This window comes from Diprion similis, chromosome 1, assembly GCF_021155765.1.
Source record: "Diprion similis isolate iyDipSimi1 chromosome 1, iyDipSimi1.1, whole genome shotgun sequence".
Taxonomy (NCBI): Eukaryota; Metazoa; Arthropoda; class Insecta; order Hymenoptera; family Diprionidae; genus Diprion; species Diprion similis.
Window position 1 is genome coordinate 8,893,525 of NC_060105.1, and position 25,984 is coordinate 8,919,508.

The following is a 25,984-nucleotide window of genomic DNA, read 5'->3' on the forward strand; positions in this document are numbered from 1 at the left end:
GTACGGCTAACCCCTTTGTATTTTTTGCGAAAATTTCGACGACTTTGAAAAGTGCTGCAATTAATCTTCTAGGACACTATTCCGACGTAATTTTGCGAGAGAAATCGATTGAGCGCAGTCCCAATAGGCTGCGACCAACGGATCAAAAGTTACAGCCAAAAAACTGACGATTTTCATCGCCATTTCTCTGCTGTTGTTCTGACGCTTTTTTTGATGGGTTATTTGAGTTCCTGGGGGTCAATTTAGTCTGGGAAAGGTCAAACAAATCGATTCCTGGACGAAAAATTTTTTGACCAAAAAAAAAGTCACGCTAACCCCTTAGTATTTTTTGCGAAAATTTCGACGACTTTGAAAAGTGCTGCAATTAATTTCCTAGGACGGTATTCCGACATAATTTTGCGAGGGAAATCGATTAAGCGCAGTCCCAATAGGCTGCGACCAACGGATCAACAGTGACAGCCAAAAAACTGACGATTTTCATCGCTATTTCTCTGCTGTTGTTCAGACGCTCTTTTCAATGGGTTTTCTGATTTCCTGGGGGTCCATTTAGTCTAGAAAAGGTCAAACAAATCGATTCCTAGACGAAAAATTTTTCGACCGAAAAAAAAGTTAGGCTAACCCCGTTGTATTTTTGGCGAAAATTTTGACGACTTTGAAAAGTGTTCCACCTCATTCTTTAGGGCACTTTTATGACGTAAATATGTCAGAAAAATCGATTAAATGCATTATAAATATGCTCTGAGGAACGAATCAAAATCACACCATGAAACGAAGAATTTTTGTGGTAAGCTACAAGCTCCTGGTTTCTAGCTATTGTTCATACTTAGTGTGCATCCCTCAGGGTCCGATTAGTCCCGAAATATCGCAACACGAGCAAGAACTTCCTTACGAATTATGGATCAAAAGCGACCCTAGAACTACATGTAATTTTTGACAGGTTGATGAAAAGGTTTGAACATAAAAACACAAATGCACAGCTGAAAGTCTCAGTTTATTCAATATGCCTTAACTGTATTACAAGTGTTCGTGTGACAGCGTGTAGTAAGTTCAGAAATTGACAAACAGACTTAAAGTAAAAGATGAAGTGAACAATCAAAATTTGAACAAACATAACATTAGACATCGAATTATTATGCCAGGAAAAATATGTGCAGTATATATAGTCCCTGGCAGAACCTGATTATACGTATATTTGTAGTGCTTATCCTTCATTTTACTTGGATTGAGCTAACTAATCACGTTATACGCTAACAATCCCTTCTTATAATTATGATCTGATGAGAAATAAAATTTAGAATTAGAATGACTAGGCCTTAACTGTGAGGAGACATACAAAGTGAATAATAGACATAAATACAACTAGAATAAATAATAGCAGGCATGACCAAATATGAATTAAAAAGAATATATTGAAAAACAAAAAATTGTCAGGCAGATTGACATGTAATGCGATCATAATCAGCGGAATAGAATTAGGAATATATGATACAGAAATCTGTGTATAAGTATTCAGACTTTTATTTTCTTTTATCAAACTAATGTGAAATCGATATCAAGATATTAAACAAACCCTGTCCTAGAACATCTAATCTTTTAATATTTTGCAGTTTATCCCGTTGTCATTAGACGGCTTGCTTCCAGTGCATTATATGCTTATTGTTAGAGCATTACTACTGGAGAGAGCTACCCAAGGAGCTACCTATTCATTGACCTCGCCAAAAATACAGCCGAAGTGATGAGAAGGAGAGATACTTATCAGTCACTTCGTCTCTCTCATTCTGTATTTGATTGGCTGAGAGGAAACGCATTAGCCAATCGGGCTTTGAGCGAGAGAGATAAATTATAACCAATATGTACCGCTCTCTCTAACTCCTCCGCTACATTTTCTGTCAACGCGGAGAGCCAAGGAACAGTGTTGCTGGATTCGGAGAATTTTTTCTAAATTTATGAGAAATTGGAAGCTTCTAGATAAAGACTAGGCAAAAAAAAATATCTAGGAGTTATTCAGGAGGAATTTGAGGAATTGTCAAATTTACGCTGTATTCGTCAACTTTGCAGTTTTTACTGGCTTTGTTATTTTTCTGTGCGATAAGTTCGGCGAGTGAAAGGAAATCACTTGAGGGGATATGAGATTCTATCGGTAAAGCAAATGCTAGAATTGCTAGAAATTGCTGGTAGTGCAAAATTCATTCAAGGTCGTTTTGTTGGTAATCTTAAGTGGAAATTTAGGAGGATTTTCTTTGTGGGTTAGGAGAATCTATGAGGATTCCAAAACTACCCTAGGAGATTCGTGCAACAACCATCTCGCAATATTGCTCCAGTAGTATATGCTCCAACATTCTATTGTACAGTTTCTTCATCGTTCTAGATTATCATTTGAAGGTGGCGCGATTCCGCGGCAGCCTCATCGGTAACCAAATGGGGGGAAGAGTTTCTACTCTGTAATGACGTAGTTCATGCCTCATGGACCTCGAAGTTGGTCGTGTGCACCATTAAAACTACGAGACTGGTTTGCTTTTGTCAAATTAAAGCAACTATAATGTCTTCGGGTAAGTTTGTTTCCGCATTACAGATTCTCTTTGATCAGTATTATAAATCACGGATACCGATTACTGGACTTCTACACTGTCGTTAGCATGCCACGCTTCAATCTTTCTACCTAACCAAACTGAGCAAAGTCCTAAGAACCACATGCTCGCAATATTGAATTCGTACACCCTTGCGTCATGGGTGAATTCTTACTAGTCATTGTTCTAAAAGATTTTCCGCAATCCTAGGTAAAAAGACCAAGAAGAGTAAGGGGAAGACTCTAGCCCTGACAGATTTTCTGGCCGACACACCTGGCGGTATACCAACTGCTCCGCTCAAAACCTCCAATTGGGCTGATGACGTCGAAGATGATCATGGTGAGAACATTTCATCATCTTCTTAGTGCAACAAAATAGTTGTAGTATTCATATTCATCTACATGTTAACATTTTTTCACATTGCACATCCGAGCGACTTACTGCTATCTCAACTCATGGATTCTCACTGCACTATTCTTGCATCGCATGCTTACTTTTATTTTGGTTATGTGTACTTTAATATTTGATCGTATAATCATGTGGCAGCCGACTCGCACATCAAATTCATGTAAAGCTGTCTCAGTATTGAATTCCCTTTACAAGTTGTTGAGAATCTTATATTTCAGAAGGATTTTCATCGAATCGTAATAAAGAGCCAGTGTATCTTCCGACGGCACCCAGAGCTGCACGAGGTACAGGGGTCAATGAAGAGAATATCCCCACGAATCCTCCTTACGTAGCATATATATCCAATCTGCCGTACGAAATAGATGAAGAAGACCTAGCAGAATATTTTGCTGATATGAAGGTATATGTCAAGCTATCTTCTTATTTTTGTGCTCAGAAACTTGATCAAATATTTTTTTATAAGTATATTGTATAATATGTAATACATACCAATAATTAATGATGCAATACACACTTCTCACAGGTGTCCAACATGCGCCTTCCAAAAGATTCCAACAAGATGAGGGGATACGGTTATGTAGAATTTGAAGATCGTCAGAGTTTGATTGATGCACTTTCAATTGCAAACATGGTAAGTAAAAATTTGTCAGTATATAGTTGCATCCAAATCAAAGCGGTTTCCTCAATGATCAGAAATCTCTCTATATATATATATATATGTTCATGTGTCTGTGTGTATTATTTTTACAGACTATCAAAACTAGACGTGTCAGAATTGAAGTTTCCAACAGCAGTAGCGACGACAGACGGGGTGGTGGTCGAATGGGGCGAGATAATCGTAGAGATAACTATGATGATCCTGAACGAACTGCAGGCGATTGGAGAAGTGGGCCGCGAGATGATTCTGCTCCTGGTGAGTCAGATCGCTACCGTAGTCGCGGTGGATTTGATAATAAAGACAGAAGAGACGATCGGGAAGGTGAGCAAATTGAATTTATTAACGATCTAATATTTCAGCTTTTTTCCTGCAAGTACAATACTTTTAGCTTTATGATCAGTTAAACTTCGATCTGTATACAATTAACGTTATTTACATAATAGTTGACAATAAAAATCATGAAGTACGAAAGTGCTCATTTATCCGCTTATGTATTGGATACATGAACGGAATAAGTACTAATATTCCAAAAGTAAAGGCTATATTCCTTTTCTACGAAATTTTGAAAACAGTGCAATTTTCTCATCGCGCACAGGCCGATTGATATAATTTTTATTCTATTCCAACAGTTATGTCCTATACAACATTTTCGAATATTTTTACAAACATATCACATGTTATTTGTGGTAATAATTTAATCAAGTACTATTCAATACAATAGTGGAACAAGAAGTAACAGGTACATAAAAGTGTCAAATTTCTAGCACATTGTTAATACTACGAAATAAACATTACAATACTACGACCTACCTTTCTATATTCTAATATTTTACAGGTTCTGATGACAATAAGCCTGGTGGTTGGCGCGAAGGTGGAGACAGAGGAGGTGATCGAGGTGGGGCATTTAGGGACAGAGGTGGATTCCGTGATGAGGGAGATAGAGAGAGAGATCGCCCACGGTACGGCAGCGACAGAGATAACAGAGACAGGGATGGAGATAGGGACCGTGATCGTGGAGGTAGTTTTGGTCCTCGCCGCACTTATGGAGATTCTGATTGGGGAAGAGATGGACCATCTCGTCGGGAGGAACCGAGATGTGAGTGTTGATCATGTGCTAGTTGGGTCACTTTCCTATGAACAGTCAGTAAGATGAAAAAACTTGTTTGCATGTTTCATTTTGTCGAAAAATCAATCAATTATGCATAATAATGTGTTACAGCGGAATTGAAAACAAGACCGAAGCTACAGTTGCAGCCACGCACAAAACCTGTAGAGGCAATCGTTGTGCAAGATGAACCTGTTGCTGAAGAATCTGTTGCCGAAGAGCCAGTCGTGGCGCCTCCTGCTCCTGTTCCAGCAGTGAACATCTTTGGAGCAGCTAAACCCGTTGATACAGCTGCTAAAGAAAGAGAGATCGAGGAACGCCTTGCCCGTTCTAATGCTGAAGCTAAACCGAAGGAAGAAGGGTATTTTTTTTTAATTGTTTATTCAATTATAATGATATAGTTATCATGCCTAAGATCGCTTAATTGCAATGTGATATATCCAGAGGTTCACTTATATCTGTAATACCTTTGTTTCAGCGAGCAAGATAAGCGTCCTGCCAAGGATGGTGTATGGGGCCGACGCAATGGTGTAAGTGTTAGAAGAGTAGTTGGTTTTCAATTGAAAGGGATACATTTCTTGCACTTCCCGTCCTACGTATTCATGTTTCTTTTTTTGCTTTGGGTTTATAGGAAGGGCGCGAAGAAAAAGATAAGGAACGGCAGGGCTGGCGATCTGAACAAGATCGAGGAAGGCAAACCGATCGGTCTGGGCCTCGCAGTCAAGCAGCTTCTGCACGTTCAGGTATATCTTTTTAAACGTATGTTACAAAATGTACACAGTTTTCTTCATTCTTTTTATCGATACAATATATTCTTCAACACTTGCATATTCACTGTTTATGTACTTTACTTGGGGACAGTTACAAGTATCTGGTCATAATAGGAATGATCTAGTAGTTATTTGTTGACATGTTCTTAAGCCACAAAACTACTTTGATTGATTGAAAACAGGTCAACGAGGAGATTCTAAAGGGCCACTGCCTTCCCGAGGTGGACCAGTTCGTGGACCACCAAAATCTACTGAAACTCGTGCATTTCCTGATAGGTAAATTACATTATTACTTTTTATTATTTTGCTATCCCGTCTATAAATTCTTTTAGCCATTTTTCAACAACTATTTGTCATGTGAAAGAATCGATCTCGCTATGAGTAGATATGCTGTAAAAAACTGAGCACCGGTGACTTTGGTTCGGAGTATCATTTTCTTGAAAACTGAAAACCTGCTGCAGTTCAATAATTGTTAATAATTTTTATTGCTTCCCAAAATAAATAAATAACACGCGTCAATCATTTTCAGAGAGAGGAGAGAAAAGGATAGAGATGACGACATCAACAGGATGCCCAAGGCTAAAGAGGAGCAAATTCCGGTAAGAATCAGTTAGCTGTTCGATGGAAATTTAAAGTTGACGAATTGATCAAATTTTTGATGTAACTATTGTTTATACATTGTTTTTCAGAACTTTGCAGCTTCCAATAAGTATTCCATACTCCCTGATGACGTGGATCAAGACATTATCGACGATTAGTTCTGATCACAATAATTTATACTCTCGCAATTGAATTGTGCCACATGTATCATGATTCGTATACATAATGCATATTATTAAATAATTTGTTTTACCTCTCTATTAAAAAAAAAAAAAATCTTGCTGAATGATTTGAGAGTTTGCCCACACATAATTGTCCATTGCATTCATGTTGCTGGATGAATATTGTTGATTTGTATTTAATCTATTTTATTACTCCATAATAATATAATTACTGCCTTCACAAATATTTACTTAATATTTCGATCTTTGATATTTGATTTAAATAATTTAAGGTAGCACCTTAACATCTCTTATAATGAACGATGACCCTATTGTTCACCGAAGTATTTGAAATTTAAGCGCAGTTTACAGCATTTAAGAAAATCGGGACATTAATTTTTTTACTTAAGATATTTTACCTGATGTACAGTTGCTTCGAGGATATTGTACAATATGTGACGTATACATGTAATATAATAATATCGATGCAAAAAGGACAAACAATTGAAATGATGAATACACATAAACTTGAAAAACTTACATTTCGTGTTATTAACATTTCCCTTAGCCATGTCTTCCGCTCTCCTTATCAGACTATTCGATTTTCTAAGCTCTAATAAATTATTGACATCATGATAAGAACCACGTGGGATTCTACTTGGAAATTTTTGCCAGAGGAAAATACTGTATTTTTGCAAAGACGCTTATTTCATGCACCATAAATGTAAATTCTTACAAACTAGACAGATTGTCAACTCGTTATCTTTTCACTGCGGTCCCACATAGTAGGTACAAAAAATTGCGTGCTGCATATTGTGACATTTTATAGTAATATTTCGTCCCGGTAATGTCTCTATTCGGCGGAGGGGGTATTCATTATAAAACTATGACGAAGGGTTAATCATAATTATAAAGATTCACCGTGTGGTAGAAAAGTCGAGATGGCTTTGTTACATATTACTGTATTTGGTAGGTATAAACATCTCAATTGTATATCTCAAAAAATCTGTGTTTCATCGTAATACTCGAAATTCTAAATGGCGGAAACTATCATAATTTACTACGTCAACTAAACTGAGATAAGAAACATCGGTTTCCTTTATTTACATTCGATTTGATTTAAAATATACTATTTGCGAATATATATGTGTATGTAGCAATAAAACAACAAAACTTATAGAAGTTATTACAACTTCGTTATAAGCTCAAAACGCAAAGACACATTTTATGTTACATAAATTAAATAATGATAATAACGTATTATTAATAAAATATATATTTACAATTATGTACCTATTTTAGTGTATAAGAGAATGACCGAAATTAATTACAAAATCCAATGTATTCGACACTGGATTCGAATCTATCTGACGGGGCTAGAATTCTAATTGCTATTCGTCTCCTAGAGTGCATACAAGCTACAGCAAACTGCGTCAACGGTAACGTTGTTATGGGTAAAAAACATACTGGTATTTTTTTTTTCAATATCGAGCAGTCACACAAAAATAAAATATGTAACTTGAGTAGTGACGGGATAATCGTGCAAGTATTTCTTTCAATCGATTTCATGTGCTTCCGGCGATAACTTTTCTGATGACATTTATCTACTAAAACATTTTAATTAAAATTCGTATCCAACATGTCAAAATACCATGTGGTTGTAGAAAATACACTAGTATCTAGCATTGATTTTATTCTAAATGATAGTTCCAATTCTAATCATGTCATACGAAAAGAATTGAATAGCATAAGTTTTACATACATTTTGTGTAATATTATACAGCACGGATAAAGATCATTTATACTATACTGTTATTTAATTTTTGTTATTAAAGTTGCTTTCAGAAATTATGGTTAAATGAACATGATGCCATGAACCCGTGAAAATCTTATTACCATTTTAATGTTGCCAACAGAATAGCACGCTTGCTTTCATACATGTATATAAATTTTTTGAGCACGAAATGGTACTGAAAGCTTGGCAGTGTTAGAAGAGTACCTAATTTGAAAAAAGAAGATATGAATTTTTGGTAACATGACGTATTTATAGCGTAACCGGTACATTTTTTTGCTCAACGCTGAGAAAGAAAAGGAAGAAGAAAAAAATCATGTTTCAACGTTGAAAACTGCTGGGCAAAAAAGGGAGGCTTTGGTACAGCATATCACGTTCGATTATCTGTCAAATTTGTTCTCACGATCAGACGAGTAAGTCATGTAAACCGGTAGATTAGGATTTTCGTAGTAGCCATAAATCGGTTGCGACATTGGCCTGTGCATCGGCTGCAGCATGTGCATCGGTTGTACCATGGGCATCATAGGTAAAGGAGTGTGAACGGGGGATCCTGATATCCCGGACATGTTGTTACCGTGACCCAGCACAGAACCGTTATACGACCCCATGTAAAGGTCTTGATTAGCTTTTCCCGAGTAAGTGCTGCCCGGCCTGATAACCGAGGCTTCGTGAATGCTGGAAGCCATAGCTGCCATGCGAGCCTCGTTTACCTGATTGCTCCATCTCAACCGGCAAATGCATATGAGTATGACCACGATTGCAACGATCGCAAAAACTCCTCCAACAATACCGATGACCAAAGTGTCGTCGGTGGTTGTGGCATTGCTGCCAGTTGGCGACGTCGCGTCGCCGTTGTGATACTTCTTATTATTATCCTGCGTCGTTGGAGCCGCGGTCCAAATTATTTCCGGTTCGGATGTCGTGGATCGCATAGCCGCCGTGGGATCGGTCGAGTCAAATTTCGTGGATGATGTACTGTCACAGCTCAGATGATTTTCCTTCAGATCCGTGATGTACCTTCCAGCCACGTGCTCAGGGCTCGCGCATTTTATTGCTGGACCGCCTGTCTTATGCTTCGACATCGTCAGCCAACGCCAAAGCGGTATCGCCTCGCAGTCGCATTTTATGGGGTTCGAATCCAGGCCCTTAAGAACGATGGTGTCACTCCTGTCTTCCAAAGCGGCGATAAACTGCTGTGGCAACCTGGAGAATCGGCTCCCGGCTACGTCCAAGATGACCTTCGTGGACCGGGGTACTGGGAAGAACAACGCGTTTGGAATCGTGTCAATCGATGTACCCTTCAGCCCAATGGTTAATTCGGGGTTCCTGACTCCTACCAGGGAACTCGAGAGGACATTTCGCAGCCTCTCTCCTCGCAAAGTTAGCGAACGTAAACGGGGGTGAGATCTAATGGACAGCTGCTCGTTGCCGACTGTGGAGTCCTTGATTTCAATATCCACAACTTCGATGCCGTTCATGTACTTCAGGATACCTTGAACGTCGAAGTATCCAAGTCGCGGATAATCGTAGGCGTGCAAAGACTTGAGCTTTCCCAGTGTCTTGAAGGCGTTCCTTTCGATCCTGTTGCAGTCTGGTAGATCGACCATTTTCAATTCCTGAAGGGCGTTAAGACCGCCAAAACTACTCTCGTTTACAGCCTTGATTGCGTTATGCGAAATGTCCAAGGTGCGGAGCACTGAAAGAGTTTTGAAAGTTTCAATCAAGTTTGTGAAGTCTGTTATATTATTTCTAGATATGTCCAGGCTCTCCAGCATGGTAGTGCGCTCCAGAGCGACTGGTCCAATGTCGCTTATGTTGTTTCCCGATACATTCAAGTGTCGTAAGAACGGTGTTTCCAACCTTGCTATGGCTCTGATCCCCGTATTCGCGAGATTGAGCAATCGCAGTATCTTTGCCTCTCCTAGAATTCCGCGTACAGCATTTTCGCTCAATGGATTCCCCGACAAGTCCAGCTCCTTGACATTGCTGACGGTGTCTTGATTGAATACTTCTACCAATTTGTTGTTGGCCATGTTCAAACTGTAGAGTGACTGAGACTGTTTCTGCAACGCTTTAACCGGTATTTGAACAAATTTATTTCCGGATAAATTTATGTTCTCCAAAGCTCGAAGTCTTGATGAGTCGAACATCGTTTCAGGCAAGGAAGTAAGCTTGTTGTTTGAAAGATCGAGGTATTTTAATCGAAGTATGCCTTCCATGGTTCGTTCGCTGAGCAGTTCCAAATTGTTGTTTGCCAAACGTATAGTTTGGAGCTGCGTTGAGTTGTGGAAAGCTAGCTCGTCTACGGACTCTAATTTATTACCCGATAAATCCAACGTCTTGAGCCGGGCCACTTGAGAGAACGCGAACTCGTTTATGCCGATCAACATATTGTTGGATAGGTCGACATCTTCTAAGAATTGCAACGGCTTGATAAAATCACTAGGGAAGTAAGTGAAACGATTGTTTGAGAGATCGATTTCTCTCAGTCTTGGATGGATAACGAATGCCGTGGGGGACAGGTAGCTGAGTAGATTATCGGATAAATTCAATACTTCCAGACCAGTTCCCGTGTTAAAAAACTCGCCGCCAAATGAGACTAATTTATTCCCCCGTAGATTTAGCTCGTACAAATTAATCAAACTGACAAAAGCACCTTTTTGAATGCTCTCAATAGCATTGAACGAGAGATCGATCGATGAAAGATTGTAAAGATATTGGAAGGTACCTTCTCCAATTTCTTGCAAATAATTACCGGTCAGCGAAACCTTCTCAAGTGATTCCAAATTGAGGAACAGAATCGAAGGTAAAACTTTGAGCCCGGTATAAGAAATGTCAAGTGTTCTTAGCATGGGCGGAAAAATTGGTGGAAATCCACCGTAAAGCGGATTACTGCTTAAATTCAAATACCGTAAGTTTGTCATTATAGTAAAAGTTTCCGCGGAAACGCGTTTCAGTAAATTTCCAGCCAGGTTCAAGGAAACCAAATTCGTTAAAGGAAGTTCTCCAATTACCGTTAAACGGTTATTAGAGAGATCCAGGTTCTCCAAGCTGTCTTCTATCCCGATAAACGTATTCGGAGACAGAGATGATATCACGTTACCGTTCAGTTCGATACTATTTAAAACTTCAAAATTTTCAAACAAGCGAGCGGGTATTTCTCGAACTAAATTACGGGACAATCCCAATGTCCGAAGGGTCGCAGATGATGTACGCAGAAGATCGATCGAAAGGGCTGCTATTCGATTGTACTCGATATGCAGATGTGTGAGAGCAGGAAGCCGAGACAATGCCGATCCAGGTACCAGCAGGATATTGTTATCCTGCAGGGATATCCACTTCAGATTTGTCAAGCCCTCGAACGCGGATTCTTCGATCTGAAAATAAGTCAGTGTTGATTTTGGTGAATTTAGAAATAATCGTTTGACACTGCTTTCTATATGATTGAGTGGCTGGTTACCGTGCGCAGTGCATTTAGGCTCAAATCAAGACGAATGAGACTAGAAAGACTTGAGAATGCGTTCACTCCTAGACGAGCTATGTTGTTCCTGCTCAGATCCAGAACTTCTAGCTCCGTTAATCCAGATAAATGTGTTTGTTCAATTTCCTGAAAATCGTATTGAATTTGATTAAATGCCTCTTCCTTGTTATTAATACCATGTATAATGTGTTCAGGTGTATTTTTGAACTATGGTAAAACGTTTTATATCAAAAATCTAACGTTTGCAACACGATCTATTACGAAACACATTACAATCAAAGTATTATACATAATACACTAAAGTAAATGAGTTATATACATTAAAGCAAAAAACTTACACTGATCAAATTGTTGGACAGGTTTAGGAAAGTCAACGCATACAAATGCCTCAAAGCAACGGTCGGAAATTCCTTGAAGTAATTTATGGACAGGTCAAGCTGTGCCAAATTGGAGGCTCCTGAAAGCGTTATTCATCACGTAGAGAAATAATTCTTTCAACAGATACTGCTTACGATATAATAACTGAACTGTAATTTAAAGAAATGCAAATGTGAGACAATGAGACCAAGTCTACCACTCCAATAGGTATACAACGGTTCATCACAACGATGTAAGTCAAGTGTAATGATGAATATATACAATTGTGAAAATAAACGTGGGAAAATCTTCTACTGTAACGGTGAGAATTCCTCGCGGATGCTTGGGTGAGGTCAGGTAAACCACAATCTGGTATAGTACAATAATCTGCACTTGAAACTACGACGATATAAACTATACTATACAATGGGGAAGAAAACTCTCAGGGTTAACTATTCTCATCGAGGTCATCGTAACCGAGTCATCGCACTATTTTCATTCAACCTATGTAGGTAATCATTTTCCTTGATTCAACGTAGGCACACTTCGGGCGGGGCATGCGCTACATAACAGGTTTCATAGAGTTTTCTCCCAAACAGTAAAGGACATCGTCACTGACAAGTTTTTAGCCCATTTTTCTACTCTGTCGAAGAGCCTATTCATAGCCACGTATTTTCACATTTCTACGGTGTGAAAAGAAAATTTATTTCCACGATATTTCGCGTAAGGGTGTAGTTAAAATTTGCTCAAATTAGGCTTTAAACATGGTTACTCAATTTGGGAACTTGGCCAAAATGTTTCTGAACTCGACAATTGATTTATAATAATATTGCAGCAATGAAGCTGCTTCAGCGCATCAAAGTAATTAAAGTAGTCTTCTTTTCATGAAACAAATATACATATACATACATACATACATATATATATATATATATGTATAAATGATTCTGAAGCTATGATTCAAGTGGTACATTGAAAAAATAATTGCAGCCTAATTATGCAACGGTTTAATTGGCAACAGATTTCGCTCCAGCGTTTGGTAATTCTTTACGTTCTACTCCAAGGTTTGAATAATATGTATAGTTGTTGGTATACATGCGAATTTAGGACGCGGATTAATTTTGCGGCAGAGCGAGTTACACTTGTCATTAGAGTCCTGATTATTTTACGAATAATATACAAAACACGTTCCGAAACTTTCTAAACACCTAAATTTAAGCAGAAATTCAAGAATCATTGTATATTATCATAATAATAACCATGCATTATGACCCGTGAAATACTGTTACTATTACCTTTGAAAACGTCGCTGTTGAAACGCGTTAAATCGTTGTGGGAAACGTTGAGAGAAACGAGATTTTCTAGAGCAACAAAAGCTTCGTCATCCATATGCGAAATGCTGTTCCAACTGAGGTTCAACACTTCTAGAGATTTGCTGATGCCAATGAAGGTGTCACGCATCACGGATCCTGGATGCAAAAAGAATTAAATAATTGATGTATATCTTCGAAAAGGCTGACGTTGCTAATTAGCCAATTAGTTTTCTTGAGCGTCAATTAATTTACCGATGTTATTGCGAGACAGAGACAGTAGTTTGATGGCTTCCGGTCCTTTCAGCGAAGCGGCAGGCACAGAAGTCAAATTATTTCCATCCAAGTAGAGCTCTTCGAGTTTCCAGCATCCCTTAAAAATGCCCTCCTCGATGCTGCGCAGCCCGTTTTGACCAAGATCGAGAACTCTGAGTTCCCTCATTTCGTGAAACTCGTTGCTCGAAAATATCGGGTTCAAATTGTCTCCGAGTAAATTCCCGGCCAACCTAAGCTCCTGGAGACGGCTTTGAGACTGCAAAAGCCGGTCCATAAGTTTGGTTATCGAATTTTTGGACAAGTCCAATTTTTCCACCGGCAATCCAACGCTTAGAAGATCCTCTGGCAGAGTTTTGTAACCGACGGTTTTTTGGCTAAACGATACTACAGGCTGTTGTTTCAACCCCTCGATCACGTCCCGGGTGAATATCACACCGTCGCAATTCATCGTAATCGCCCGCTGGTGAGTCGGCGACCAGGAACATTTGCAAGGCACCGAAAGGTCTCTTTTTAATTCCACGCAAGGCCGCCATTCCTGAGTGTAGATAGGTGACAAAATTTGCAAGAAAACCGCGATTACGATCAGCGATTCACTCCGCGTCGCCCGGTGCCTGTAAATAGCGAAAAGACAAGATTGAGCATTTGCAAGAGGTAAGTACGATTTTGTAAGAGCGTATTTCAGACAGCTGAGGATATTTTTTAGTGAAAAATAAAATTTAGATGGATTCTCATCAGTCAAAAAATACTTTGTAAAGTTCTTTTCGTTATTAAAAATTTTAGCATTTGTGTTATAAAGATCAATGAAAATTCTTATCCTTCGCACACTTTGAAATGATAAAAAAACTAATTGTCTGTAGATACGATTGCGTAGAGCTATGAGAACAGATCCTATAAGTTTCACAAATGTTTAATTGATCCGGAATCTAAACTGTAGAAAGAGAAACCACTACTAGATATCGGAACTATAATTCTGGCATATATAGAGGAACATGAATATGTATGATTACTGTTAATGTCAAGGGGACATTGACGTCCGTAAGTACGCACAACGAGTAAAATGATATACGAGAAACTATCGTACAATAAACCGTGTGTGCGTACATTCATATCGCATAGACTATCGAGGAAATGAACTGAATACCACAGCATAAACACCAGGTTCAGCATCCTGCCTTTCTAAAGAAGGTATAATACCATTCATACCTATGTATATATAATGTATACGTTATATATAGGTGCTGATTTGATCCATACGCTGTTTTTCCGGTGTAACAATTTCGGAACAATATTAACACGAAGCAAGAGGTTAAAAATAAAATGACCTTACTATTATTATTACTATTTAGCATAATTTATGTCTTGATTTTTACGCATCTTACGCCACAATTCAATTTAAATACAACGGCCGTTGCGTATTATTATTATCGTGTAGATCGGGTAAAAAATAATCGCACTTTATTTCAGCGATAAATCAGTTGAGAAAATTTTTGTCGAAATATTTTTTATTCCTAGTAAAAAATTTTGTTAAAAATTGTGTAACGTTTGACATTGAATTTTACAGGAATCCAGCCATTCTGCTGTAACTATCATGAATTACCAATGACCGCGATGAACTGCAATAAGTTCCGTAATCAGAGCCCGAACATTCAGTCGTATGGCCTACTATAAAAGAGAGTCAAGTCGCATCGGTTCCCTTGAATAATAATTGGCACAAATAAAACTGTTTAAAATGTAAAACGAAGCAGTATGTTTCTTGAATTAATTAGCGGACGTTCATTACGTATATTGCGAAAAAGAGACGAATAAAAGTGCGTGTAAGGTCGAAGCAATGATCAGTTATACGCCTAATATATACATATATAAATGTAGACGCGTGCACAGTGTACGTGGCGTGAATGCAAAGCGTGAAACATGCTCATCGGGACTAACAATAATTTAGAAATCTTTTTCCTTAATTGCTTAACTCGTAGTGCAGCTGCTAATCCACGCGTTCACAGAGGCACTGAATAACTCAGGTAAAGCGTAAGTAGTTAGTAATACTGATTTTCATGAAAGAAAAGAGATGATGAAACTATACGAGCCTTGTATACAAATTTTATCACGATTCTAAATCATCGATTAATCGGCAAGTCTCTCTTATGCAATAATCGTATCACGGAAGCCTAAATAAGGTATCCAGAATGATTCGTGCAAAATTTGCAAGCTTTTAAGTACATCGTTTAATTTTCACGCTGTTACATAAATGCATATAATATAGACGCATAATTTTTATTCGTTAATAATTTTTTTTTTTTCCGAGTTACGCGATTCATCGAGATTACAGATTATTTTATCAGTTATTTTACTTTCTCCTTGTCAATGCTGTCGCGTATTCAACTAGTTATGGACAATTACACGCATCTTTGGTACGAGTAATTAACAATTATTTAATATTGTAACATGGTCGTTTACCAGCGGCAGTTATCTTAGTTACGCGAAATGGCCTGCGTGAAAGTTCACGTCTTAATGTTACGCGCCTCGATCTCGACTCGCATCAGGTGTGTTACACAGATTCTCTCAGCGAAACCACGTGCGTCCTTAGGTATATAACAATATTTCAATCTGTTGTAGTAAAAGACTTTTGAAAAAGAAACTCAAAACCCTCATGATTATCGGTTGCATTGCTCGCGTTACATGCAATATTTATTGCAGCCTCGATGGAAATTGAATTCTATGAGAAGGTGATAAAACGAAGGAGTTACAAAAATTTGCAGATTTGCTTTCCTATGACATCCCATTCCCATATTAATTATTTAGAAAAATATCGTATCCGATTTCATTAAATTCTATTACAATTATAATTCTCCAGACTGTTTCTACAAGTGCTAGTTTAAAAAATACTAGAGGAAAGTGAAAAGTAAAGAAAAAGAGAATACACAAAAAAGGGTTATCCGGAATATTACAGGCGTGTCACGCATTAAAATTTTCACCGCTTTCCATTTGTGAGTGCTGTGCATAATTGAAACGTCTTTATTCCGTACTTACACCTATACTATGCCACATTGTTTTGTATACATGCAATCCTTTGAATGAAAAATAATCTTTCATGTCACTGTGAAAGTTCGACGATGATACAGATTATTTCTGCGTGAGAACAAACGAACGTTACGAAACATCTTTAAACCAAGAATCTTGGTGTCTTTTTATCACTTATTGTTGTCGTTGCCGCATTTTGTATGATTGTTTATACTCTGTGTGTAATATATAGTTGTAAAAAAAAAGCTCCGTGGGTTGAAATTCTTTCACACCTGACCGCGACCGCTGCAGGCATTAAGAATCAGAAACCATGTACACGCACTTGAAGACACTGAGGAATTTTAATTCTCTCCATATCTGTGAGGCCTGCGATACTCGCTGGGCTCTTGGGCAAAACCCAATGACCTTTTACCAGTGACGAGATAGACGCAACACGCGGTCACTGCAAAATACCTGCGTTATTCTTTATCGTCATCTCGATGTAAAAGTTAAAATGATCGATGAATCATACACAGAGCCGAGTTTCTGCACTGTTACGATTGTCACGTTGTGGCAAAATACTGACAATTTATTTTGTCGTTCAGGTTTATACAAATTTCAGAAATGAAGATATTTCTCAGAGCTTGGACATCGCTGTATACCTGGTCTCAAGGTGTGACGCATGAGGAAAAAATTCAGCTCATTTCTGGTCTGCGTACAAAAATAATTATGACGGTATATAAAAACGAGCCAGCTTGTTCACGTTTATGTATAATGAACGTAAAATCGCACATTGTTACAATAATTACGAGCGCAAACTCCAAGTGTTCGGAAACAATTGTTTTTACATGAAATTCAAGATAGAGATAATAGTATGTCTTGTTTTATTCAGCATTGCAAAATGACTCTGTTATGTGATTCGTGTAATTGTTCAGATCTGTTTCTGGTTAAAAAAACATACAAGTCTTTAGTATAAATATAGTACGTAATAGAATGAAACAAGTATTCAGTCAACTATTCTTTATATGACAAAAAAGATAGGTTGTAGTCATTCCAATAAGACTGTTAATCAGTTTATAACATCGTAGACCTACTTCGGAAAAAGGCCCATGGCCATGGAAGACGCATTTTGAATTTGTTGATGGGTCAGTTACGAAATTGATCGACCTAAAAACACGATTCCCGCACTCAATCTGCGGTTGGTATAATATTATAATATATTATTTGTTATTCGAGGGTCAGTGAAATCCTTGTGTAATCAAAAATGAAAGAAAGTGTCACCGAAACTGAGGAAATTTTGTATTTCCGTATATAACGTGATAAATGGATGGCCTTAATACTGAGAACAAATATTGAAAGATGAGTACGAACACCGGGGTACACGAATACCTTCTGCAGTGATCGAAAACAGGTCGCCGCCTTTTCAGAATCAATGAATATTCAAAAAGCAAATGAAATGGTTAATGTACACGTGTGCCTAACGATCACAGACGTACACAAGTATACTCACGCCATGGCTGTTGAAGCCGAGACAAACTAATCTCAGAAGGTTTCGAGGTCAATCGTTGATCTCCACAGCATTCGTCCGAATAAAGGAATCCAACTTAGACTCTCGGCCCACTTGGTCCAGTCTTCAGCTCCGAGATCGGCGGAAACTTTTTCATCCGAACAATGCACAGAGATTGATCTCACGAAGTAAACACTGCAAAGTCGCCGCACTTGTTATTTGCCGAAGAACCGGTAAGCCGATTTTCGCGATGGTTTTATGCAGGCGAGAACGATCGGCAGCGAAAATTAAAACGAATGACGATAACGATGACGATGATCGAGGGCGGAGGCTGGCTGCAGCGACGATTGACCACCGGGAGAGTGATCGGTTGGATTGTAGAAGAGTGTTTTTCGGTCTATCTCTCTCCTCTCCTCGCCTCTTTCACGATGTTGCCTCCTCGTAACGGGGAATCTGGTATCGAAGGAAGGCTGCTCGCGGAGATTACGGTACAGGGAGATGGAGGAGGAGGAGGAGGAGGAGGATCGGTGAGAACGCGAGAGAACGGGACGCGAAACTAACCAACCAAGTATTATCCGCCGTACTTGAGTCAAGTCTTGAGCTGGCAAGTGGGAAACTTGTGAGCCTGCGATTGCCTTTCACCGTGTATAACAATGTCCTCGCGATACTCGCGGTGCAGGTTCCTGCAGGTACTAGGCCTCTCCATTGATCGGTATTGATAACCTGGAGAAATTGTCCTTCGAACGGTTTCTTGATCCGCCGGATTTTTTTTCCCCCCTATTTTGAGTTCTCGGTGCTTTCGTATTGGTTTTTGCCGTATAAATTTATAAGCTCAACAACGCATACATGACCGGTAACCGGTATTTCTATATCTTCGTCCAAATATAGGAATGCACAGATTCGTCCTGCGGTATATAACACAGGTCAAAATAACTGGGTCTCAGTCAGTTAATTTGCCTTGGGTTATGTATACCGAGATCTGAAAATTCATTTGAGAGCAAAAAATTTCTCACGAACTTACATGCGATACTTTCGTCCGATCTTGTTGCTGTTGAGTCGAAATCTAGACACGATCGCTATAGAGTTTGAATCATATTACGCGTTTGTTGGAATTGTTTTTATGTTAAAACCTAGTTTTCGTGCCACTAAAAACCCTGCTCCTGCTCAAGTGACTAGATTAAGTTAAAACGTGAAATCCAGCATTCCACACTTATTTTTGTGTATATAGGTGTAGGAGAAAAATTAAAAAAAGAGGTGACGAATGAGATGAAAACCGTCAACGTTCGTTAAGAAAACCTTGACTTGTCTGTACACTTTTGAAAGTGAATTATCATTTTAATAATAATAATATATTTCATACGAGGTGCAGAGCAGATGCTAAAAAAATATTACGAGCAAGCCGAACTTTTGTTCAATTATAAATTCTCGTTTTTCTTTTTAGTGTCTTTGATTGAAAGATTTCAGTAAACTTAAGCTTGACACACGTGTATATAGGGTCTTTGACTTTCGGACGTAATATATGTATTACACCACGTTAATAGCAGAATCGTCGTGAATGATTGAAAGTGAAGTTCCAAATATAAAAGTGACGAAGATTCTACGTATCGCGGAAATGCAGAGTGATAAATTGAAAGTCGATATTTTACGACGAGAGAATTTGAATTCCATGCGCGCCGTTCCGAAGCGAAGATTTGGTCCGCTTGCGCTTTTCGTTGAGGCGATCGAAAGTGGCGCTGTACTATGGATTGATGCAAAACCAAGAAATTTAACAAAAATTACAAAATTTAACAGAGTTAGCACGACTTTCAATCGGTTAACTTAATGGTTATTATATTCAGAGATTTCCTTGACTTTGTTTTATTGTTCGCGCTTACTGATAAATAAAATTCGAAAGTTACAATATAAGGGAATGAATTCTCCGTCGGTATTACAGAACACAGACTAACCGGCTATTACTTCGTATTCTTTACCTAGCATACTCATCCCCCACCAACATTGAATGGGAGGTTATAATTAGTTTAATCTGCTGTCAGTGAGCTGTCAAATGATGATTAATAAGAATTTTAGTTGTAAAATGTATTGACTGTTATTACCGCGTATCGGGTTACTGAAAAATTTATTTATTCCAGAGTATAGATATGGATCAATTTGTAAAGAAGTAAAATTCTATTTTGGTTATACTGTGATCCGTTTTTCAGTACCTAATGTCGCAATGAACATTAGCAGACAAACAATTCTTTATCTATCGCTTTCGGTCATTACTCGTATAAGTTATTACTGAAGAAGCTTATTCACAAAAAGCTACAGGCATTCCTAATTCGTGCGGAAATCAAGAACCGATATCAAAATGTCTGTCATGTTGACTGCGGATTGGTTTCCCCTCGGAAGGGACAAGTACTTTAGGTATGCTCGTTTAACTCCTTAATTTTACTCCGCTATTTTATACTTTATAACTCGATAGCATATATTAATTTCAGGAAATTTGAATTGTACCCTGTATCATTTCACCAAGAAGTGAGTAATCAGAATTTTATCGCTGCTGCACCTTACGGCGGTCCTATCGCAGTCACACGAGACCCGAACAAACTTGTCAAGGTACAAGGCGCGAGCAAGCCAATCATTTCTATCTACTCGTCATCTGGGAAATTAATGGCACCGTTGCAAGTAAGTGAAAAAACAGTTATTAGTTCTTACTTTGCATTGCGTTATGTGATACACCTAATTCAACGAAAAGCTGTGAGAATAACTAAAAAATTTTACATCTGGAATTGAATCTGAAACCTTTGATTATCTGTTGCAAGCTATTTTTTCTTCGTTTGTAATACGAGTAAAGAATGCGTACCAAATGCAAATAAATTAATTCATAATGTGCTTCGTTAACTCGGTAAGATTGATGCGGTTTTGTTTTAATCCTACTTCACCAAAGATAAATTATCGTCGTCTTAATTCGATATAATCCTGTATACAATATTCATCGATTGTTTGGTCAACTCACTTCATTTTTTCCAGTGGAACAGTGGTCAACTTGTTTTGCTTGGCTGGTCCCATCAAGAAGAACTGCTCTGTGTGCAAGACGATGGAATGGTTTTAATCTACGACATGTTCGGCACCTATCAGCATGCTTTTGGCATGGGAAATGTATGTAATTGCTGATGGGTAGCGATATTAGTATTCATAAATACTGTGCCACGTACGAACTATTTTGTACCATCATTGTCATTTCAGGAAGCCAAGGAAACTAAAGTTGTCGCAGCCAAATTTTTTCCAACTGTAAACGGCACAGGAGTCGCTGTGCTAACATCTACAAATAGAATTTTCTTGGCTAACAATGTGTCCGAGCCTAAGGTTAGACAGGTTGCTGAAATTCCAAGTTAGTATGCTTTTCTTCTGTTATAATATGTGTGAAATCTTGATAAAAAATATTGAGAATATCTTATCCGACAACTCATGTGAAAATAGATATTGATGAAGCAATTACTTAACTACTGTTACATTTTTCGTACATTCTTTCAAATTAAAATATTCATTGAAATATTATATATCGTACAAGTTTGTTTTATAGAAGTTTTATAGAAGTTGATATTCAAATCTATGTCTTAATTCTGTTGTGTTATTCGTAGAAACTGGGGGCCCAATTGATTGCTGGTGTATTGTTCCGACTGAAAGAGATAGCCATATAGTCGCTGCTAACCAAGAGGGGATTTATCAGATTCAACATATGTACCAAAAACCATCTCCGATTCCCTTTGTGAGTATATATCTTTGCATCTATGAAATCAGCTGATCTCACTCCATAGATTAACTCCCGTATATATTTTTATTATGTTGCAATTTTCAAGTGTACAAAAGTCGTGTGAAACCAGGGTGGCCACTAATTTGTGCAAGATAAATTCTACGTATTTCCACGCTTACCAGGATCCAAAACGCAGTTTTCCCATGACATGTTTCCTGTTCTAGTTAGTAAGTGCCCTAATTCATTCAGATATCGTATTACCCTTACTTTTCATTAAAATTCCATATTTTTCTCTTTGACTCTAGGTTTTTTTAAAAACGAATCAATTTGTCATATCAAAGATATACAAGAACTTCGAATATAAAACGGATATTTTTATTTTGCCCATGACTACGATTCAAATTGCTTGACAATTCTAGGTTTTCCATGATCCTTTTCAAATATCCTGACATTTTCAGTATTTTAGATTTGCCAGGTGAAAGGCCACCCTGTAAACAATGTAAAATCTTTCAGTCTTAATTATTCGTGTATGCTGTGAATATCTGTTGAAACAGATCCGTCCAAACAATTCGGTCAGAGTTACTTCTGGTCGGCAGCATTTGACCGTAACGCTTAGCTCAGATAAAAATTGTACATGTATTGGCAAAGCGGTTTCTACGTGACTTGGAAGGGAAGCATAATTTCCACAAATATTCAGCGCACAAATGCACATCAATACCAAGAAATCTGAAGAGAAAAGGGCCAGTCATGCGTTTCTGATGACGTTGAAATAATGATGCATATTTTATTTCAGAGTACGTATTTTACTAACAAAGTCAACAATGTTATAAGGATGGCTGTATCGGGAAATAATAAGCACATTGCACTCTACTCGGACACTGGCTGTCTGTACCTTGGCTCAGTGGATCTGAAGAAAAAGTACTGCGAATGCTTCACCAATATCACCGATCCGCTTTCTGACATCGCTTGGTATTTACAACTTCATTAATCATTTGGTTAAAAGAAAGAGTTGGAAATAAATGTACTCGTTGAATTTTTCATTATTTCTGTAGGTGTGGTACAGAGGCAGTAGTTTGTTGTTGGAACAGTGTCCTCATGGTAGTGGGAAGAACAGGAGAAACAATTATGTACACATACGACGGACCAGTTCATCTTATTACCGAAATTGACGGCGTTCGCGTTCTGTCAAGTTCATCCCATGAAATGATACAGAAGGTTCCAAATGTTGTGCAAAAAATATTCCGCATAAATTCAACCGATCCCGCGTCTTACTTACTTGAGGCTTCTAAGCAGTTTCAAAAACGGTCTCACAAAGCCGACAGCTATATTGACCTTGTCAAAGAAAAACTAGACACAGCTATTCAAGATTGTATCGAAGCGGCCAGCTATGAGTTTGATTTTGAGACACAGAAGCTTCTTATGCGGGTAATAAGGGCTTTTGGTTTCATCTGAAATTGTTTTACTTTTAAGAAAACTAATTACATTCATTCTTAACATGAAACTTATCTTTTTAGGCTGCAAAATTCGGTAAAGGATTCAGCAGAAATACTAATCCTGATGCTTATGTCACTATGTGTCGTCAGCTAAGGGTTTTGAATGCTGTTCGCCACTACAACATAGGAATTCCATTGACATACACACAGTATCCTTTTTGCAGCTGATGTAGAGTTTCATCTTGTTCTCACACGAAAAATAATGTACATTATAATGTGACCTTGACATAGTCAGATTACAGGTTCTCTCTAGTCTAGTATTACTCGATCGGCTGGTTGCCAGGAGGCATTATTATCTGAGTATACAAATCGCTCGTCACCTTCAATTACCGGAAGTGGATGGGGAGAGTAGAATATTAGCTCACTGGGCATGCTACAAGGTGAATAATTCGTAAAACAAATCTAAGATGATTATTCTTTTGTACTGAGTTCTTAACGTTCTTATGCGGTTCAGGAATTCATTGGTTAAAATATCTGTATCAGGTGAAACAAACGCAACTTGACAAGGAACAGATTGCAGAAGATATAGCTGATAAATTGGGTTACGCTCCAGGTGTTTCCTACAGTGAGATAGCTATCGAGGCAGCAAATTGTGGCAGAAAACAGTTAGCTATAAAAGTGAGATATTTCATTTTTAGATAGAAAATGCGTCGATGTGGTCTCATCCTTTACATACTAGTATTAATTGAGGTTTGTTTCCACACGATGTAGCTAATCGACTATGAACCTAGAGCGCAATTGCAAGTACCTCTCTTACTGAGATTAGGCGAAGAACGTGCAGCTCTTTACAAAGCGGTAGAAAGCGGAAATACAGATTTAGTTTATACAGTAATTTTTCATTTACGAGAGAACATGCCGCTAGCTGACTTCCAGGTAAGATATATAACAAAAACTCTGAGATCCAGGACACAAAGTTGAGAATAATTGTCGTTGATTTTTGGATAATTAATAATGGACCTATTGATTTTAACTTCAGAGGTTCATCATGCGCTCTCCATTGGCGATGGCATTGTACATAAACTATTGTCAGGGTCACAACAGAGAAACATTACGTGATATTTACAGTCAGGACGATGATTTTCACTCTCAAGCATTATGGTTTATCAGAGAGGGCTATCAGCAAAAGGTTTGTGATCGTAAGAAGAAATCGAATTACAAACTGACGTAGAAACTGAAGTTCAAAACTGTAATAAATAACGAAATTATGTATTATTTTGCAGAATTCTTTGTCAAGAGATACGTACTTGCAGTCTGCTCACGAAAACTTTAAACTAGCTCGAAATGACTCGAATGCAGCACTCACAGAGGAACAAGTAAAGCTGTTACGTTATCAAAGGTCCTTAGCAGATACATTGCATCAGTCAGTAGTGGGAAAACCTTTACACGATACTGTCAAGCTTCTACTTTTGCAAAATGAAATTAAACTTGCAGACAAACTTCGTTCCGAATACAAATTACCTGACAGAAGGTAATTATCGATCATTTGCGGCAAAATTACTTTTTTCTTGCATTTAGAGAGATCAAAATTAGTTAAGTCACTTGTCTCCCAACAAAAAAACAATAATGCAATTAACATTCTTTCGATTATTTGCAGATATTGGTGGTTGAGAATTCAATGTCTAGCGGAAAACGGTCTATGGATGGAATTAGAAAAATTTTCGAAAAGTAAAAAATCACCTATTGGTTACGAGGTGAGATTATCATAAAACTGTACGAATTCTTATGCGATTTTCCAACTTTATTCTCATTTACAGCCGTTCATAGAAGAATGTTTGAAATACAAAAAAAATGATGAGGCAAAAAAATATTTGCCCAGAGTAAGAGAGGAGTTGAAAGTAAAATACTTTGCCAAAGTTGGGTAAGTACCGTTTTCATTTATTCGTTATAATCATTATTTATCTAAGTGCGAAATAATACCTGTATTTACGAATACAACTCCTCTTTGGTTCTATATAGCATGCTTTTGGAAGCGGCCCAGATAGCATTAGAACAGAAGGACCAATCAGCTTTGGAATTTGTAGCGGCTCAATGTGGGCCTGCAGATAAACAAGTAGCAGAAAAAATTAATGGCATGAAAGCCAGTCTTTGAAACGGAAAATAAATGGTAATCGATATTAAAAATGGTATCGATTATAAAAAAGGTGTCATGATGCCACAATTTCTTTATGCAGTATAAAAATCGACAACTATTATTTTATAGCCACATGCTACTTTAAGGCCATTAACTCTTCCCACTGCGATCAGCAATAAATTCGTCATGTTTATCAACAATATTTTTCAATATATGCATTTCTATTTCCTCTCCAACATTCGACTGTTCTGTTGTAAGTTCAATTACATAACTGCTTCGCTGAGTAACCAGCGTTACCTTTTGTCTATAATTTTGAAGCATATTAGCAATGACTAACTGGAAAGAGAAGAAATAAATACCATAAAACGGGGATTTTAGTCAAAATATCTCATCAAAAATATGGCACACGTGAACGAATCAATCAATTTCATAAGCAACTTAAATACATTTTTCATAGCGTTTGAGTCTTAAGAATTAAACTAAATTTTTTATCGTAACGAGAACGACTCTTGTATCCCCGTTCAAATGATGCGCACAAAAATCTCTCAATAAGATTTCGTTTTTGTTCAAATTTGCAGGCTGTGTATGAGAGGAGTAAAATTTTCAAAATTATGATCCAGAATGTCGAAGGTCGAATCACACCGAGCGAGTTGAGATTCGACATTAAAACTAGTCAAGGAACGCATCTAACCTCTAATTAA

The 25,984-nt window shown here is 37.8% G+C and overlaps 3 protein-coding genes across 7 annotated transcripts; 2 read left to right on the forward strand and 1 right to left on the reverse strand.

Annotated features, from left to right (window-relative positions):
• Window positions 1–2,391: 2,391 nt before the first annotated feature.
• On the forward strand, window positions 2,392–6,809 carry LOC124407670 (eukaryotic translation initiation factor 4B). Of its 2 annotated transcripts, none has more exons than XM_046884058.1 (12): window positions 2,392–2,549; window positions 2,778–2,906; window positions 3,194–3,375; window positions 3,499–3,606; window positions 3,726–3,954; window positions 4,469–4,729; window positions 4,853–5,099; window positions 5,217–5,268; window positions 5,370–5,481; window positions 5,691–5,784; window positions 6,038–6,107; window positions 6,198–6,809. In XM_046884058.1, exons 1-12 carry the CDS (start codon window positions 2,540–2,542, stop codon window positions 6,264–6,266), a joined length of 1,563 nt encoding a protein of 520 aa, XP_046740014.1. In that variant the 5' UTR covers window positions 2,392–2,539; the 3' UTR covers window positions 6,267–6,809. The 2 variants fall into 2 exon arrangements, with proteins under 2 accessions (XP_046740014.1, XP_046740023.1); XM_046884067.1 differs by having other exon boundaries at window positions 3,197–3,375.
• Window positions 6,810–7,894: 1,085 nt separating this feature from the next.
• On the forward strand, window positions 7,895–25,328 carry LOC124407657 (vacuolar protein sorting-associated protein 16 homolog). 4 transcript variants are annotated; one of them, XM_046884045.1, is made up of 18 exons: window positions 7,895–7,899; window positions 10,345–10,346; window positions 20,321–20,389; window positions 20,464–20,650; window positions 20,996–21,124; window positions 21,212–21,356; window positions 21,607–21,734; window positions 22,513–22,688; window positions 22,772–23,144; window positions 23,234–23,361; window positions 23,448–23,592; window positions 23,696–23,830; window positions 23,924–24,085; window positions 24,189–24,338; window positions 24,433–24,680; window positions 24,807–24,903; window positions 24,967–25,070; window positions 25,169–25,328. In XM_046884045.1, exons 3-18 carry the CDS (start codon window positions 20,334–20,336, stop codon window positions 25,299–25,301), a joined length of 2,496 nt encoding a protein of 831 aa, XP_046740001.1. In that variant the 5' UTR covers window positions 7,895–7,899; window positions 10,345–10,346; window positions 20,321–20,333; the 3' UTR covers window positions 25,302–25,328. The 4 variants fall into 4 exon arrangements, with proteins under 4 accessions (XP_046740001.1, XP_046739991.1, XP_046739981.1 ...); XM_046884035.1 differs by lacking the exons at window positions 7,895–7,899; window positions 10,345–10,346 and adding an exon at window positions 18,503–18,554 and having other exon boundaries at window positions 20,185–20,389; XM_046884025.1 differs by lacking the exons at window positions 7,895–7,899; window positions 10,345–10,346 and adding an exon at window positions 19,973–20,062 and having other exon boundaries at window positions 20,185–20,389.
• LOC124407653 (protein artichoke) lies at window positions 8,059–18,111 on the reverse strand. Its single transcript, XM_046884000.1, has 6 exons — window positions 17,990–18,111; window positions 13,465–14,096; window positions 13,195–13,368; window positions 11,881–11,999; window positions 11,522–11,668; window positions 8,059–11,438 (listed from the first exon to the last, which is right to left on the reverse strand). The coding sequence occupies exons 1-6, from the start codon at window positions 17,992–17,994 to the stop codon at window positions 8,442–8,444; spliced, it is 4,074 nt and encodes a 1,357-aa protein (XP_046739956.1). The 5' UTR covers window positions 17,995–18,111; the 3' UTR covers window positions 8,059–8,441.
• Window positions 25,329–25,984: the final 656 nt, after the last annotated feature.

Coding starts and splice junctions, on each gene's coding strand:
- LOC124407657 (XM_046884045.1), top strand. CDS start 20,334: ATGTCTGTCATGTTGACTGCGGATTGGTTTCCCCTCGGAAGGGACAAG. Junction 21,125..21,211: donor ATGCTTTTGGCATGGGAAAT/GTATGTAATTGC, acceptor TTGTCATTTCAG/GAAGCCAAGGAAACTAAAGT. Junction 23,145..23,233: donor CACAGAAGCTTCTTATGCGG/GTAATAAGGGCT, acceptor TTATCTTTTTAG/GCTGCAAAATTCGGTAAAGG.
- LOC124407670 (XM_046884058.1), top strand. Junction 3,607..3,725: donor CACTTTCAATTGCAAACATG/GTAAGTAAAAAT, acceptor TTATTTTTACAG/ACTATCAAAACTAGACGTGT. Junction 3,955..4,468: donor CAGAAGAGACGATCGGGAAG/GTGAGCAAATTG, acceptor AATATTTTACAG/GTTCTGATGACAATAAGCCT.
- LOC124407653 (XM_046884000.1), bottom strand. Junction 13,369..13,464: donor TCTGTCTCGCAATAACATCG/GTAAATTAATTG, acceptor TTTTGCATCCAG/GATCCGTGATGCGTGACACC. Junction 11,439..11,521: donor GCCTAAATGCACTGCGCACG/GTAACCAGCCAC, acceptor ACTTATTTTCAG/ATCGAAGAATCCGCGTTCGA.